The sequence below is a fragment of the Carassius carassius genome, chromosome 30 (genome assembly GCF_963082965.1).
Source record: "Carassius carassius chromosome 30, fCarCar2.1, whole genome shotgun sequence".
Taxonomy (NCBI): domain Eukaryota; kingdom Metazoa; phylum Chordata; class Actinopteri; order Cypriniformes; family Cyprinidae; genus Carassius; species Carassius carassius.
Window position 1 is genome coordinate 21,307,275 of NC_081784.1, and position 18,397 is coordinate 21,325,671.

An 18,397-nucleotide genomic window follows, 5' to 3' on the forward strand; every position below is an offset into this window, starting at 1 on the left:
AGGCAGATATGAATAACAAACCTGTAAAATATTTGCTATATTCCTGCTCTATCTTCTGTGCAATCTCAAACTGCTCCTTGGAATGTTTTTGAGAGACTTTATCCCACAGATAAACTGGATCCCTCTGCTCTCTGCACAGGGAAACAGAAACATTCATTCAGACTTCACACATAATGACATTACAAGATTAAACTGGCACAATGACATTGTTCTTTTGAAACAAATGTGATTCAAGCAGCAACATTTTGGACAGGTGCATAATAATAAAATGCTTGTAAAATGAAGACATCAGCTGTAAAATACTACATCTGAAGTCCCTTGAGAAATAGATTCCTGCAGGGCAAAACAACTGAACGGGTGTTGTCTGTGTCAGTGTGTGTTAAATGTGGTGGGGGGGGGGAATGTTAAATAAAACAAATATCTATAAAACTGGAAGATATTTATATAATATTGTACCATCACTAGATTTCCTATATTGCATTTTAACATTTTAATTTGTAACTTAATTTCCAATATTTATTTTTATATTACATATAAAATAAAAAATTAATAGTTACAAAAATGTATAGTTCTCTTAAGTATATGTAATCACCCTCCTGGGACAGGTGCTGTCTGTATTAGCATGTGTAGTTAAAAGTGTATGAATATATTATGTTTATAATATAAAAATGCATTTTTACTAGATTTCCTAAATAATCTTTACCTATTTACCTATTCAATTAAATATTAGAGTAAAAATGTATATGTATATGTGTGTGTATATATATATATATATAATTATACAATTTCTGAAGTGTATATATATATATATATTATTCCTAAAACATTTTAATACATGGAAAAATGTCACACAGAGACTTCAGAAATTGTATTAAAGTCATGGTAATATTTAATAGTTCCTTTATTTTGTACTGGTCCAGGTCTTGGCAAACATATCATGAATATTTAATATACCAACCAGCCCTGGTGTATGTGTATGTGACTTTTCATAGACAGCCTTTCTGAAACCCAGGAAATGCAAGAGCCCATGAAGTCTTTGTAAATGACGTGATGTCATGATCCTGAGTGCTAATGAGAGCAGGACTGATTAACTCGGGTTGCCTTTATATTAAGTAGGTGCTAGTCAGCAGGTCAAAGTATTAATCCCCACAGTGACCGAGTGCGGGCTTGATTTCCTAATCCTTCTGGGAAATCACCAATTTAAAAAGCTCTGTTGGGACGACATTGCACCATTAGCGCTCTGACAACTCTACACGAAAGTGCTGAAGAGACCTGAAGGCACAGTTATGCAGTGCTATCAGGAGAATAAAGGTGGGATTTATTGTCCTTTTAAGTCTCGCACCCCTAGAGAGCTATCAGTACAGTATGCTGTGAACCCGTGATATGCATATTAACAGTCTACAGTCATCTTTAATTTTCCTCGTATTTTCCTGATTAACTGGGAAGGGGGTCTCACAAAGCGGTCTTCAGCAGACAACCTTGAGCAAGAGTAAAGGAGAGAGACACAGAGAGAAAAGAGTGAAGCGGCTGCCTACGTATATATCTTGCTCTATATCTGTAGAACGTAATTGCTAAAGAGAGCCAAGATATTCATGCATTTAACAGCAATTCTTCCAAATCAAATGCAGCCTACACAGTAAAACAGCTCTTCATTTCCCAAATGTCTCCATGGCCCTGAGGGAGCGCACAGGAACTTCTTGGCATACAAATGTGCCAGGAGGGCCTTAAAAGTGTGTGTGTGTGTGTGTTTGGACGGGTCCCACAAGGACACCCAAGAGCTCAGCTGGCTCTCTAAATCTTGTGAAGAGAGATGTTTACACTTACTTTATCTGCTTTGCGTTTTTGTAGCGAATGAAAATGACGATTGGGTAAATGTGAACGCTGTGAAGCCGTTCGATAGAGTGAGGTGCAATGTCAAGCAAACAGTGACAGTCCTACGAGAGAGAACGACACAGCACAGAACACAACAGGTCTGAGTCATGTTACACATATACAGCATGAGCGACTGCAAACAGAGAAACAAGAGCCTGCTGACAGCAATCCTGCAAGCACAATCAACAAACATGAGCCTTAGCTCTCGATACCAATCGAGTTAAAAGATATTTATACGATTTTAGCTTATTATTAATCAAATGAACATCATAAAAATGGACTGAGATGTGGTCAGCAGAGGTGTGGACAGACCTTGTCTGTGATCTCCTTGATGGAGGCAACAGTAGTCACGTCAAAATGGCCACTCCTCCGTTTGTAGTCGATGAAGAGGAAGTCTTTCACTCCGCGCTCGATGGCCTGCTGGGAAGCCTTCATCACCTCTAGATGAGCAGAACAAACAAACATCAGCACACTCATATTCAACACCATCATTAGACTCAACCAGTCTCATTTATACATTACTGATTATTAATACTAAGTTTTTTCTGATAGTAATAGCAGTATATTTTCCAGTTTCTAGATGTCAATTTTATTACCACAGCAAAAACAGACTGCAATTTAACACAGTGCTTTATTAAGTTATAAACACTGTATAAACGAGTTCTATTGATATCTGTATTTGAGGCTGGTGTTATTCAGATACAAGTACTGATGAATCACAATGCCATCACGGATAAATGTATAATTTTAACAGAGATCACACTGCAGTTAAAAACTAGTGGACAATTACCAAGCACAGATCTGCTGAATTTCTCGGGGGATTCTTTAACCAGCATGTCTTTAACCGGATCCACGAGCGGGCCGAGGATCAGCACCGGTCTGGGAGACGTGCAGTCGATCTTCTGCACTCTCTGATAGGCCAGACTCACAAAATCTGTCCACATTCCGAAAAAACAAACAGGGTTAACATCAATCTCATCAAAATGCTAATTTCAGCAGCGCTGCGTTATGAGAAACTGGAGAGTCTCACCATCCAAGAAAGGAATAGAGTCTGTGCTTATTGCGTCCAAGGCTACGACGTCTTTCCCATCTTTGGAGCTGCTCCGCTTGTGCTTCTGTTTCCTGCGGAAGAAGGATCTGCGCGCGGCTGCAGAGAGGGTCTTACTGGAGCCCGTCTCGTCCTTCAGTTCTGTCATACTGTGTCTGCGGTAGAACTCCTGATCCATCCTACAGCAGAACAGGAGGCCAGGTTACACAACTGCATTCATACGGTTACCTACTGTTATTCAATTAAAAACTAGCCATAACCTATGTATGCACACATTTTTGTGTCCGCATTATTCAGTTGCATCAAGTTTCTTCTAACTAGTGGTTGAATGAAATCAGAAACCTAGTATGTGGCAATTTATACATAATACATTTTAATGACAGCGATTTGTACTCAAGATTGCTGCAATTAAACACTAACTTCAAACATTACCACATATTCACATAATACTCGTGTAAATTAATAAAATATAAAATATTAACTTTTGAAAAAAGTGGGAATGGTTATCAGCTGATGCAAAAAAAAAAAAAAAACTAAAAAAGGTCAAATGTCAGCCAATATTTATACACTAGCATTTAAATGTTTTTGGTCAGTACATTTTTTTATATATATAATTATTTTTGGGAAAAAAGGGTCTTATTTTCACCAATTATTCATTTATTTATTATGCTGTAAAACAATAATATTGTAAAATATATATAATAAATATATATAAAAAAAAGTGTGGTCGTTTTTTTTTTTTTTTTTTTTTTGAAGTTTGAAGAAAAACATTCATCTAAAATAGAATGTTTTATAACATTACTTCTTTACTGTCAAAAAAGTACTAATTAAAATAAAAGTATTAATAACATGATACTTTCTAAAGGATGTGACTCACATATATTTGCTAGGGATCTGGCCTCTTTGAATTTTCTGTGCATTTTCATCAAGCTGCCAAGCCATCCAGGTGCCGAAGTTGCCATTTGGTAGCGTTTCATCCACGTAGAGGATGTCGTCTTTCTTAAAAGAGAGGTCGAGCTCAGTCTCAGCCACTCGGTCATAAAGTGCTCTGGAAAAGAAAGAGGACGTGAATAATTCAACAAGTGACAGCATAATACATGAGGAAAAGAATGTGGCATCTGTAAGAATGAGGTAATTTGAGACAAATGAAAAGGGTGCAGAAGACAAAGACGAATAAAGGAAGGAAAGAACGAATGAAAAATTCAGGAAGAGGCCGGGACAGAGCAGATCCTTTATTCCTGGCCACCCATAACTCCTCATATCCCCGCTCATTCATGACATGCGGATTGATGGAGATTATTTACTGCCCGTGACATCATGGGAGCAAACAGCTGCGGGCCACAGAATTTCATTTGCAAAGACAAACACGGCTATTTCTGAACAGCCCTCTTCCATTATTCTTTTTCCGCCGCGCAGACACGATGCATCTCTGTCTCGAACAGTCTAATTACCACAGCTCCGATTATAGAACTCAAATGATGGAGATTTGGTGACACAGTCTTCACCGCCAGATACAATATCTCACCCTCCATCTTAAACATAATTAAACGAGATTAAAAGATTCCCATTGCAGCAGTTTTCTCACATATCTATATTCAGAGCAGCACATTTGGTTCTAGGGAAGCGCTAAGTGGCCATGAATGCAGATGAGAGCATGCCGTACCTGATATAGAATCCATCTCCAGGAGTGTCCTTCACCTGGTGGAACTCATCCAGACGATGCTGGACTCTAAACGTCACCGTTTCCACGGGTTTCAGCATTTCCAGGTACGCCTCCTCCAATGTTTTATTCTTCATGCTAACTGAACCATACTGGATGAACAAAGAACATTTCTTTTCACACTAGTCCCCTAAAAGCACTACATAGATAGAGCAGTGAGCTCCGTTTACCTCAAGCATCATGTCTCCAGGAACAAGACCATCCGCTCCTCTGGCAGGACTGTCCTCTTCCAGCCTCTCCACAAAGATCCCCCGCAGGTTTCCTCCACACAGCTGAATGCCCAGCTCCCCCTGAGTCTTCCTCACCATAACCAAGCGAGGCTCCGGAACTTTCTTGGAACTCTCAGAAGACATCCTGACATTCAAAGCGGAAACAGTCTGGTCACCCAAAGTCACGGATTTTGTGTTATGTTACCCTGGCTTTTCCAACGGGTAGGCTGCATATTTATGCTTGCTTTGAGAAGAGGTACAACATCCTTCCAAGAGAAGGGAATCCAAAGGACGCTTTGCGACAAACTCAGTGTAAAAATGCATCCAAGATGGTGGAATAAGTGAGAGTTGAAAAAATTGTATCCAATATCTGTGTGCAAAGCATTTTTTTAAATATATTAGAGTATCAAAAGATTAGCTTAGTAACATGTTAAAGTCAGTATGAAATTAAAATGTTTTTAATCTTGGTGTATGTTTCAATCATACATACATTTCATTTTTGGCATATTTTATCCTTGTGAAAATTTAAAACCTCTTCTGAGAAAAAGAAAAATGTTACAAATCTGTCATTCGTGCCATTACATTCAGTCAGAATGATGTCTTAAAATCAATCTGCTGATGAATCTGCTATCTAGGCAGTAGGTATTTAAGCAGCACCTGATGAAGCTGTTGGGACTGGTGGTGGGTGTCGTCTGTTTGGAGGACGGGGTGAGTGTGCCTTCATCCTGTTCACTCAGGGTGTCTATGGTGGAGTGGTTATCTGGGGTGGTGGCTCCACTGCCCTGCGGAGTGGACTGAGTGCTCACTGGCTCCAAGCGGGAACTATAACATGACCAAGAATAAACCAACCCTGCTTTGGGATCAAACCTGTATTCACCAGAGCTAAATGAAAAGGGAAAAAGGCTGTACCTGGAGCAAGAGTGGTTGCCGAGCTGATACATGTGTGGGTTGTACTGGGCCATAATCGTGATGGTGTCACACTGCTGGCCAATGATGAGCCGTGCTTGCTGCTCGGTGGCATTGCGCAAGTTTATCCCATTATACTGAGAGAAAGAAACAAAAATCTATTTGAGTTGCACGATGCATATTAATAGTTGACATGGCATGCAGCTTTACTGATCTCAAAAGGAAAGAAAACTTCCTGTCCTGCTAAATGTTGAAAATATAAGTATAAAGTGCATAAAATTCAATAAAAAAAGATAAGGGCATAAAATTGCACAATAAGGCATAAAATTAAATTAAAAAAGTAAAATAGCATAATAAAATGAAATGTAAAAAGTGCATAAAAATGCATAGAATTACATAAAATCAAATAAAAAAACACAAAATTGCATAAAGTGAGTGGATAAAATGGCATAAAATAAAAATATAAGTGTATAAAATTGCATATAATAAAAGCGCATAAAGTGCATAAAATAAAATTATATAATCAAAATAAAACCAAACAAAAGAAAATAAGATATTAGTAATTTCAAATAAAACATGTAATATGTCCTGGGGTGTGATGGTCCTCGAAATCAACTGTAAAATATATTAAAACATTGTGGACAGAAACACTATTAAAATATGTTGCACCCTTTAATTTGGCTGTATTTTAAAATAATGACTGGTCATGAATTTAAATTTGCCTTAAAAATGTGAATAAGTGCCAAAAATACAAATTGACAAACCTTCCAATTTACAATCCTTTTCTCTCAAAGCCCATTTGGGTTATTGATGTGTAAATGCTAACCTCCAGTAGCTGGTCTCCATACTCCAGTCCAGCCTGGTGTGCGATGCTGCCCCCGGTCACCTTGGAGACAAAGATCCCTCCATTCTCTCCACTCACGATGGAGATGCCCAGAGGCTCCGCCCCTTTGTGCACAACAACATTCCGAGGCTCCTCCTTCAAATACGGCCTGCCAGAGCGATAAATGTGGATGAGTTTCAAGATCAGAGGTAATCAACAGCCGAGATAGAAGCTGGTCTGCAGGGCTTTAACCAGGGGCGATGCTGAAATACTGCGACAGAGAAGAACCATGCAGGTGAGGTGGGTGTTCAGCAAGAGACATTTACTGAACTGGCGGTTTGAAGAACTGACTGCCACACAGGCACACAAACAGGGTAGAAAGCAGAGGGAGCGTGCATACAGGACTTCAATAAAAGATCCAGAAGGTCAATTATTCTCCTAACCTAAATATTCAAATATGCATGTACAAATAACTGATTTACCACCAAAACAAGTAAAACCGTGCTTTAATGTACCAGCTCCAAGTCCAGACAATATATCAACACTTCACTGACAAGTACACAACATTTCAAAACAGACATCTGTATGCATGAGTAAAGAAATTTAAGCTGCTGTAACCGATGATAAACTTCTTGCTATCATCTACCAGACAGGAACTATTTTTTTGATTTCTCTTTGAAGACTCTTATTTCAGAGATACCTGTCATTTCACACATGGTAATAATTCCTTATAGCAGCTTTAAACTACCTTGAGCATTTGTGATTGATTGATTTTAAATCTGGATCTTTTCAGCAGCCAAACTGACATGGAAACCATAAAATGTCTTTCCAAAACCTCAAGCACTTAAGTACACATTTCCTTTAAAAAACAACGAAACCTGCTCTGTACAGATTTAACATTCACAGGGAATCTTTTGCTAAGCAGGTTAATCAAAAAAGTAATTAGAAGCAGCAGGAAATATGAAAACCCAATTAAACTCAACTTGAAGGAAAATGTTGACAGAGGTTTATAAACCTGATCCCCATGTAGTGGTATTGAAAGGATAGTTCACACAAAAAGGAAAATTCTGTTATATTTACTCACCCTCATGTCATTCAAAACATGTATAATGTCCGTTCATCCTTAAAGGGGAGGTCTAATGCGGTTTCATGACTTATTTACACGGTTTAAATGTTGGATTCTCATGCTTAACATGTTTCAAAAAATGTGTTGGACAAGTATTTCTGTGCCAAATACACTCCTCCAGGGTTCAAAAAAGTGTGTTTTTGGTTGTGAGGGAAAGATAACCTAGCTTCCCAAAAATCCCAGCGTTAAGGGAACAGTGGATGCACTTTGTTTCTCGCCTATGTGCTTGTTCCTGGCATTTCAGTGATTCATTTTTTATAAACAAAGACATTTTTTTTAAGTCAATAAAGTATTTGTTCCTGTTTTACGTCGACGTCACAGCTTGCATACAATCGCTATGCTCGTGACTCTTTAGCTCCGCCCACAGCACAGCAGCAGGAGCTCGACTGATTTCGGAGAGAATCGTAAAACAGTATCGGTCTTTTAAAAATCTGATAAAACTAAAGACTCTTCTGAGATATGAAGGATGCAGTATTACTCTATAGGTACTAAAGAATAACATGAGATTGGCATGACACTTTGTGTGTTATGTTCCCTTTAAAACACAATGAAAGAGATTTTTTATGAAAAGTTAGAGATTTCTGTCCCTCCACTGAAAGCTAAAACTTGTACTTCAAAATGTACACAGCCCGATTGTACTAGTAATGAACTCAATAGTTTACTTTTATCTCTATGCAAGTTTCTTCAGTGGAGGGATAAAAATATCTAAGGTTTCATTCAAAATATCCTCGTTTTTTTGTCTTTCGAAGAAATTAAGTCTTGGTTTGGAATGACATCAAGTTGAGTAATCGGGGAGAATTGTAAGTTTTGAGTAAACCATATAAATACAACAAACTAACTAGGGACTCACAAAACAACATATTTTCATAACTGGCCTGAACAACTAGTTGACTAATCAGTACGAGTCATCACGGACTGCCTTTCACAGCCCATTTAACTTTGGTAATGCAGCATTTCCATGTGGTAAATGTATTTCTCATAGCACCACTAACACAAAGCCTGGGCTGTATGCTAACACAACACAGAGAAGCAGGGATCTCTTCAGCCAACCAGTTGGAGAAAACAAGTAGGTTTGTCAGCCATCCCCTGTGGGTCACTGGCAGGGAACAAACCTCAAGCTTCTGAGAGAGGAGAACCTAGGCCTAGCAGCCAGAGGGATTCTCAGAAAGGATCTGTTATGGTACAGAGATCTGAAAGATTCAGAGAAGCAAAGAAGAGAGGAGAAAAACAGATTGTGGAAGATAGACACACACAAGGGACTCTGGAGGAAGACAAATATATAGAGAAGAATTGTAATAAATACATAAGAACAACTGGAATGAATGAGTGACCTAGTTTACAAAACTCCACTTAAAAAGTCAATCTGAATTTTATATGACGGTGCAGATTAAAATAAATTCTCACGCAGCGAGTGACGGTGACTACATGAACGACTGATCCTTCAACATACATTATTTTACATTCACGCACAGTCCAATTATTGGAGTCAGGTAAAGGGCTTCTGAGCTGTATGTGGATAAGAGCGAGCTGTTGTTTGGCAATCTGATGAAGGGGCTAAGCGCAGCTGGAAGGACCTGAGGCAGCGTGAGTGTACCTGTCTCTTCTCCACTCTCCCGTGGGGACGGGGCTGACGGAGATCCTGGGCAGGGTGGAGATGGAGCTGGAGGCGAATGAGGACGTCTCCAGATTGAGAGGAGACAGGGGTGGCGTGATGAGACTGGGACTGCTGCATTCTGAATGAGAAAGGGACCCTGATCAACAACACACAGAAACAACAGTCAGCATGGGCTCTACACGAACAATAAGAAGCTATTGAGACAACTATCCATATATATATATATATATATATATATATATATATATATATAGATATATAGATATATAGATAGATTTCTGCATTTGCCATCATGGCCAATTAGACTCACAATGTTTACTGTAAATAATATACAGCAAAAATTTGCTTAAATATAACAATACATAGTAAAACAGCAATATTTACAGACAGACACTTTAAATAATAGCGTAAAGCCATTTACAATGATAAAAAATAAATGTTATTCTTTTGAACTTTCTATTTTTTCTCAAAAAATCTTAAATATAATCTTAACTATAATCACAGTTTTCACCAAAGTATTAAGCAATACAACTGTTTTAAACATTGATTATAATAGGTAATGTTTCCTGAGCAGCTTATCGGCATATTAGAATGATTTCTGAAAGATCATGTGACAATGGAGTAATGATGATGCTGAAAAATCAGCTTTGAAACACAGGAATAAATTACAATATCGCAATTTTTATACAGTAATATTTCATATTACAGTTTTAAATATTTTAGTAAACTGAGTGTAGCCTCGGTGAGTCTAAGAGACTTCTTTCAAATCCATAAAAAAAGAAAAAGAAAAGGAAAATAGTACCGACCCCAAACTTTTGAATGATTGTGAAAAGGGCCACCCAGGGACATTCCTGAATGCCAATTTTGCTACTGAAGTTTAAATCAGAAAATGATTTAATTTCAATTTGAGCTATTGAACGACCTCAGTCTTAACGCTCTCACACTAGCATGTCGAGAAACAAGAAATAAGGGCAAAATTAGTTGAATGGCACACTCTTTAGAGAGTAATGGCTGAATAAAACATTAAAATCATCAAGAATTTCACAAGGCCGGTATTTGCAAATTTTAAAATCACACAAAACAATTTCACAAAATACCATGAATATACATCATATTGATCCGTTCTTGTACAAAAGAAAACTCTGGGATAAAGGACAGTCCACTTCCACTAGTTTGTCTATATTTGATGCTGAACGTGAACAGAAACTTAGATTTCATGTATGAATCACTATTAGTTACACAGAGAAAAGCTCACTTTTGAGATATGCACACTTCTAAGTGCACTCTTTGCCTCAGGTTATTTATTCAGGCTTCCAATATTTCAGTGTACACAAATCTCAGGATTGTTTGTGCAGTGTTCTCTACTTGACATGTTTGACTTGATTTAGCTTAGTCTGACATTTTAATTACCTGTACCATATTGCTGCTACTGGTGGTTATTTAGTTTTACATACTTTAGTATGGAAGACAACATTGGATTTAAAAACTCTAAATACATTTATTTCAGAAAGATTTCATAAATAACTCAATTTAAACACATAGAAGTCAGGTGACATTGTAGCAACGTTTATTGTAGTATGAAGCCTACACTCTATATTACATAATATGTAGAAAAGCGTTAAGTAGTTAATATTCCAGTTCAACCATAGCCAAGATAACTTCTGGTTCATGAGTGGAGGCTCACCTCTTTCTGAGCCCAGCATTGAGCGAGGATAACGTGGTGTGGAGGGAATCTTTATCCTTTCAGTGCGATACTGCAAATTATTTGATGAGCCTTCAGGAAACAAAAGGGAGAAAATAAAGCCACACTATTTAAACTCAGTAGTTACTGTGTGGGGATCAGATGATATGTTTGATTAAAACCAGAGCCTGACTGAGTCTAGCACTGGACGGCAGGGAGTTGGTGCCGTGTGAGGCCCTGCTGCTCCGGGACGAGTCCGAGTAGTCTGTGGAGCGTTTCTGGCTAAGGTCCAGACTCAGATGCCCTTGATGCTGAGGACTGAGAGACGAAAACACACCAGATCAGCAAACACTCATCATCATGGGGTGAAGGAACAATTATTTTCATGACAAAGTAAATAAGTACCCTGTTTATGACCTACAATGACTACTTGTTCTTAGCACAACATACTGAAGAGTTTGAAGACATCATTAACTGCAATAACTCACATTTGGGATGCACTTGTTCTGCATTAAAGTGATCTTTCCAGGGTCAGAAATTAACAGGGGCTTGGGGCAAAAATGCCACTAAAATTAAATGAAAGGTGCTGATTGCGGCAATGCATTTAGATCTGCTTATTTTGCATGAAAGATTTTATTTGCATTTTATTTTTATGTTGTGAGTATATGAATGCAATGGCTGATCAGAAGCAGTCACCGGTTTTGGTTTTCCTGCTACTAAGATAACCAATGTGAATTCTTCGTTTTCTAATGCAATAAATTCAGAACCATTCCTAAAAATGATTTGTCATAATATTGCAGTTCTGCCCTGTAATTAATTCCTGTTTGTAAAATAAATTAACATGCCATGTCAGCAGCTTCTGTTCAACATTTGGAGTGTAAAATGGACTTTTGATGCCTTTATAGTCTATATTCTGATTGACTGAAGTTGCCTAAATTTAAATAGAAAAGTATTTGACATAAGACAACACTGACACATTTAAGAAGGTAAAACAAATGCCTGGAAATCAAACCCAGGGGGCAAATATAGGAAATGGAATGGAAAAAGTGTATACTGCCACTTTTCCAAGTGGAGTTGGAAGTACAGTGTATGTGTGTAAGTGTTGTTATCTCAGTGGGGAACTGTGGTACCTGGGGGGGGTGTGCTGCTGATTGATCTGGTTGGGGACAGTAGGGCAGTTGTTAGTGTGAACTCTGTGACTGCGCACCATGTAAACGGGGTTCTTCATAACAGCCGTTACCGCAGTGCAGGGGGACAGTCCTCGATGTGCTGAATCTGAAGTTTAAACACAACACGCACATAATAACCAATAAAACACTTCAATGAGAAACACACACTGCCCTTCGACTGCCTACTGCACTCACATCTTTCATTTCTGCCTCTATTATTGTGGCTATTGCTCTCCTCGCATGATCAAAAGATGTTTTAAAAACTACATGGGGCAGCGAGTGTGTGTACTGATGTCACGCTTTGGCTTTGGCTTTGGCTTTGGCTTGTCTTCAGAACTGAGTTCCACTGGTAAAGCCAGCTGCTCTGGGCGACAGATGAGCAGACGGTGGGGAAGCTCGGAAGGAGCCATCACGGCCAAAGCTTGAATATTCAAATCAAGTAAAAATAGACCTCATTATCACACAAACCCAATGTGAACTGTATAGTCACGTGACAGAGGCACCAAGCTTGTCCTGTTTCAACAAAAATCTACAGTCCTGACAATGAGTTTTACGGGAAAAAATAAAATGCAAATATGTCATTGCAATAAATGAGACCTAACTGACACATTTCAGACTTCACCAATAAAAACAGCCTTATGCTGCTGGAAAGAATCAGGACAAAAAAGAAAAATGCATAATATTGAGCCCTGCATTTTCATACCAAGTAATAGCATGAACATTCAAAGATGAAAATTATAAATGGGTTTCATTGGTAAAATCAACAAGCTCGTTTAACCATATTCTACATGATTATCATAAATGAGCATTTCAATTATCCAGGACTGAGGTCACCATAAGATGAACTGTGCTCTACAGAGCAAATGCAGACAGAGAGAGAGGAGTAGGAAGAGTGTTGTTAAAGAGATGCATTGAAATGCACCATGGGCGACTCGGGCTGTGATTAGGGCAGGTTTAACTCACTGGGAGGCAGGGTTCCATTATAGGCTGTAGGCACAAAACCCACGCTGTGTCTGTGAGGTCGATTAGGAGAGGAACACAGCGTCTCCCTCTGCTCCACAGCGTCACCATCATTTGAATAACTCTGTCAAACACATGCACACACAGCATTAGATAATGCAGCACACAGTTCTGGAATAACTGGCAGAATGAGTTTTCAGTCTTCAAATGAGATACAAAATCTTTATGTATTTCCTCTGAAAATGGTTAAAAATTATACTTCGGACCACTGTAGCAAGATTATTTGTAATATGACATATTTAACATGTAGCAGAGTTAATAAAATTATTTTAAAAAAATCAAAAGAATCACCACACATTGTTTTTTTTTAACTAAATGGAGGAATATAAAAAAAAAAATAATAATAATAATAATATATATATATATATATATATATATATATATATATATATATATATATGTGTATTTTTTTTTAATCAGATAAATGTCTTAGTGAACATAAAATAATTGTTTTAAAAAACAAAAATAATATTATTATCATTAGTATAAAAAAAAAAATGCCACTGTTTTTGCACATAAATCCCAAACTTTTGAAGCATGTAAAATTCCATCTAAAGATTATGAATGTTTTGAAGTGATAAATCATATTCTGAATTCCATTAACTAATCGCCAAAGTGATTCATTGAACAGTTGAAATGAATTTAGAATATTTTCATATTTGCTACCGAGGTTTAAAATCTTTGATCTCTCAAATATCTTCGTCTCAGTGTCTCATATGGGCGTACTGCAACTTTAGAAAATGGCATTTATGTTATTAGAAATTCTAAAAAAAAAAAATGTAATAAAATATATTAATATTTGATAATGAATTAAATATGACAACGAATAAATCTAAATAATAATAACTTAGTTCATATGATATTAAGACAATATGTATCATATTCAATAATGTACTTTAGTAATATAGTAAATAATATAAAGCATACATGAATTATACTAGCTAATATTACTATAATTATCAAATTAATATAATAAAACATTCACTAAGAGAATCTTCTAAATATCATCAGGAGGAATGCATCAGCATTTCTAATGTTCAGTCCCCATCTCTCTTTCCTCCCGGTGCAGTGGGAGATCAATCTCAGGCTGCGAGGTTAATTAAAACAGGCAGGACGGCGGATCTATAAATTCACCTGGAAGCTCTGCAGAAGAATGGTCTGAGGAGTCATCCTGCGCCTGAGCGCCGGGGCAGATTTGGGCCTAGGACGCTTCACTTCCTGTTCCTCCGGCCGCATCCGCCCGATGTCCTCCTCGCAGGACTTCCTGGAGCTCAAGACCTTGCACTCCCGCACCGCCTCGGTGAAGTACAGGTTCCCGTTGCGGTCCTCCTGCTTGGGTTCCTGGACAGACATGGTGGTGATGGTGGACTCCGAGGCGGAGCTGCCCTGATGTTTGTGCTTGAACTTGAAGGAGTCGCTGCGTGTGGGCGGGGTCGGGGGTGTCAGGGCGGAGTCCGCTTTTAAAGGTTGAGGCGAATGGTTGTCTTTCTTCGATAGCGTGTCTGGTCTTTTGAAGGTGTCAGCATCAATGGGCTTTCTTTGCTTGGGTGACCTGTAGATGGAGAGCTGTGCCGGGCTGTCCACCACCATTTTAGGCCAAGTGCTGCCACTGTGTTGCTTCTCCAGGCTGGTTTCCAGTGTAGTACATTCGGGCCCAACTGACTCTGAGCGGGTGTAGCAGACCTCCTGAAAGGCACTGCCGCTGTAGCGGGCCGGTCCCAGCTCTGAAGCGGGTCGGAGAGTGTTAGGATGCAGGGTGGAGATGGGGAAGACCTTCCTCTCAGAATAACCGCTCTCCTCCATGTCGCTTCTGGTCTTTCTTCTCTCGCCGCCCGTGTCCCCGCTGTAAACGTCTGTCTGAGTGGAGCTGTTGTGTTTGAGGTTTCTGATGTTTCGTGAATGGATATCTGACAGGTGGATCCTGCCATTGGATTTCTCCGTCTCCCGCAGGCTCTCAAAGATGTTCTGCCCCGATGTGCTCTGGGAAAAAAACTGTTAATGGACAGGTTCAGCATGACTGGGATAAATAAAACAACACAACATCAATAAAACAAACATTCAGAAGTACAAAAACTACAGTTAGAGTGGCCTATTTCATGAAGCTCGTGAGTTTGAGAAACAGTTTTTTCAGGTTGAAGATGATGGACTGGTTTTTAAGTGGTCATTTATTTGACGAAATTAAGTCACAATCCCTGTAACACTTGTTCCAAATTAAAATAATTCACAGTGGTTGCATTTTAGAGATGAAATTGCCTGGCTTTCGCTGCTAATTATTAATAATATTTATTTTATATGAAGTAAATATCATATACTTAAAGCATTACATGTAAGCAATTATATTTTGACAACTGATATTCAATTTTTAACTTCAATTGCACTTTGAGAATGTATATAAATTATTAATTTAATTTAGTTGATTTACTTATATTAGAGTCAGATTTTTTTCTTTCAGCTGCCCTCTCATACTTTAACAGCACGAGTGAAGTTTTATTCCTGTTTTTTAAATGCATTTTAAAAAAAATTATATAACAATCTCTTAAAGGTCCCATGACATGAAAATTTCACTTTCTGAGGTTTTTTAACATTAATATGACTTCCCCTAGCATGTATGTGGTCCCCAAGTTTCTAAAAATTTTAATCGGTGTAAATCGAGATTTTGCTATCTTTCTCTGCCTTTGAGAAAATGGAAGCTCAAACGGTCTGATCTGGAATCTCCTCTTTGTGACGTTGTAAAGAGAAATGTTACCTCCCCTTTCTCTGCTTTGCCCGCCCAAATATTTACATATAATTCAGTCTCACAGCAGACACGCCCCTTCAAACAGAGCATTCAAGCCAGAGGGCTAATATCAGGATATAAAAAATGCTTTTTATTTCTAAATTTTAAATGTAAAAATCATACTAACAATATAAGTACACCTAAGGAAACATTAAAAAGCATTTAAAGAAAAGAAAATAATCCATGTCATGGGACCTTTAATCTTCAGAAGAGAATTTCTGTGAACTGCTAAACTTGATCTAAACTGGGTTGGATTGGTTTAGTTTTGTCACCTCTAAAGCTACTCCATAACTCAAGAGTTTGTTCAACAGGCCACAGGTCTCTTAGCGTTAATTTAATCCATGCTGTGTAAGGATATATATATATTTTTTTTATTAAATATATTTAATAAAATGGTGTGTTCATGATTTCAGAGTACCTTGTGTAACTATTATTGAGAAATGATCGCTACATTAAAAAAAAGGAAACGAAATCTGTTTAAAACCATTCAAACACAAACGTTATGGTTAGTTAGCTTAGGAAAGCATTGATTTACAGAGGTTCTCAGCAAAGGCTCAGCTGATTACTGAAGATGAACTGCAGAACAACTACAAACTAGCCAATTTTCCAAATCTGACTTCCTCAGTAACGTCTCAAGAGTTGGTATTCTAACTCCGACACAGCTGTCTCAAATACGACTTGGAATAAATGTCACAGCAGCACCTTGGCATGTGGTAATGAGAGCGGCACACACACTCAGACAGCAATGAGAGAACAATCACCTTCATGAGCGAGAGAGAGAGCGAGTCCCTGCCGCCCCTCAGCAGAGCCTCACATTCACTCAGAGATTTGTTATCCAGAGCAATCCCATTTATCTAGGGAGAGAGAAATTTAGGTCAGCTCTTCACCAAAGAAAAGTGCCAGCAGACTTTCCAGTCCTTCTATTTTCAAACCCAGAAATGACTTTGGAAACTTGAGAACAGAGACAAAGAGATGGCTGGTGAATGAAAGGATGGCGCACTTTTAAGATCTCCAGTTCAGATAAATCCTTCCATCTTTTTAAACATAAAGCAATAGTTCTGTCAAGGTTTACTTCACCCTCAAGACGTTGACGAAGCGTACCGGCCATTTAACGACATTAAAGGAAACTCAACCATTTTAAAATGTCAAAAAAGTGGGCAATACTGCTTCAAGTCTTTTCAATTCATACAATAGTTTCATAGGAGGAACAAATTCTGAAAACAAACATGGTGATATTAGACATCAGGTTTGATGGCAATGACACACGAGAACCAAATCGTCCAATTTCTACTGCCATTTATGTGATCTTGTAGTCCATTAACCTTCAATTTTTAACCTTAAAGAAAATTAAATATGAAAATTCGATGAAAACCTTAAAAGAAAATGGGAAAATGCATGGCTACTAAATGAAATAAGTTTAAGCTTAAGTACTAACATTACTGAATGAAACAAAAGCAAAAACTGAAGTAAAAATCCATTAAAACGGTTCATAAATTACTAAAAATGAAATTAAAAAGCAAACTGAAACCAAAAATCAAAGCTAAGAGAATTAAACGAACACTGAACAGCAACATTGGTCTGTTTCTCACATTAAGCTATCATATGGCTTCAGAAGACTTTCGTGATGCTCCATTTGGTGTTTTTGTCTTTCTGAAGTTCACAAATCTCAGTCCCCATTTACTTCCATTATAAGGAAAAAGGCAAACATTCTTCAACTTCCTTCATTTCTCTTCACATGCTTGTGACAAGCCATGTGAGTTTAGAAATAAATCATTGAGTAATTAATTCATTCATTGAGAAACAGAAAGAGTTTTCTATGCTTTTACTGATGAGAATCAGCAGATGTAGCACTACTGACTGAGTCATATGACATGGGCAACATCAGAGCCTAAAGGTTCCAGAGGTCTTCTACAGAATATCAAGCATGGAGTCAAAAGTAACACCTGAACCGCTCTCAGGATTAACATCTGTGTTACTTATGACCAGAGTAGCAGCTATCGCTCAGAACATCACCTGTCTTATACTCTTCAACTCCATTTAAGGAGAGGATTGGATTTGATTGGCAGTGTGTCTAAAGAGCCCCCATGCATTTAAGATAAGGAACTGGATTAAAAATCGGCTTCATTTAGAAGACTGTAACGAGAGGTAAGGTCAGAATTTTATAATAGCAAATCGGTTCCTTGATTGCAGCGATCTTGTTTCAATTTGAGGAAGGATTGCATGACTTCTTGATGACTTACGGCAATCAGGCGGTCTCCGATGGTAAGAGATCCCTCTCTGGCAGCTGGGCTGCCCGGTGCGATAGCAGCCACATATATGCCACCCTCAAGAGTGATACCAGCGTCTGGGAGGATGCACAGCAAAACCAAGGGCCATTGATAAGAAAACAAGGGAAATTAACCACAGAAATGGTAAAACGAGTCAGAAAAATA

The 18,397-nt window shown here is 38.1% G+C and overlaps 1 protein-coding gene across 6 annotated transcripts in view; it reads right to left on the reverse strand.

Moving 5' to 3' along the window:
* Positions 1 to 18,397, reverse strand: part of LOC132110881 (disks large homolog 5-like) — a 61,664-nt gene that overhangs the window by 1,497 nt on the left and 41,770 nt on the right. For 2 of the 6 annotated variants that reach the window (XM_059517936.1, XM_059517935.1), the window contains exons 14-33: positions 18,206 to 18,309; positions 16,727 to 16,819; positions 14,324 to 15,181; positions 13,133 to 13,253; positions 12,131 to 12,275; positions 11,194 to 11,318; positions 11,004 to 11,093; positions 9,299 to 9,455; positions 8,817 to 8,894; positions 6,582 to 6,747; positions 5,759 to 5,892; positions 5,507 to 5,671; positions 4,811 to 4,994; positions 4,584 to 4,732; positions 3,798 to 3,968; positions 2,903 to 3,099; positions 2,663 to 2,806; positions 2,185 to 2,312; positions 1,825 to 1,934; positions 22 to 131 (exon numbers count right to left, since the gene is read on the reverse strand). In XM_059517936.1, the coding sequence (XP_059373919.1) occupies positions 22 to 131; positions 1,825 to 1,934; positions 2,185 to 2,312; positions 2,663 to 2,806; positions 2,903 to 3,099; positions 3,798 to 3,968; positions 4,584 to 4,732; positions 4,811 to 4,994; positions 5,507 to 5,671; positions 5,759 to 5,892; positions 6,582 to 6,747; positions 8,817 to 8,894; positions 9,299 to 9,455; positions 11,004 to 11,093; positions 11,194 to 11,318; positions 12,131 to 12,275; positions 13,133 to 13,253; positions 14,324 to 15,181; positions 16,727 to 16,819; positions 18,206 to 18,309 (3,429 nt within the window). Of the gene's footprint in view, positions 1 to 21; positions 132 to 799; positions 2,043 to 2,184; positions 2,313 to 2,662; positions 2,807 to 2,902; positions 3,100 to 3,797; positions 3,969 to 4,583; positions 4,733 to 4,810; positions 4,995 to 5,506; positions 5,672 to 5,758; positions 5,893 to 6,581; positions 6,748 to 8,816; positions 8,895 to 9,298; positions 9,456 to 11,003; positions 11,094 to 11,193; positions 11,319 to 12,130; positions 12,276 to 13,132; positions 13,254 to 14,323; positions 15,182 to 16,726; positions 16,820 to 18,205; positions 18,310 to 18,397 lie in introns of those variants that run through there. The other 4 variants (XM_059517937.1, XR_009424689.1, XM_059517938.1 and 1 more) reach the window with 4 other exon arrangements.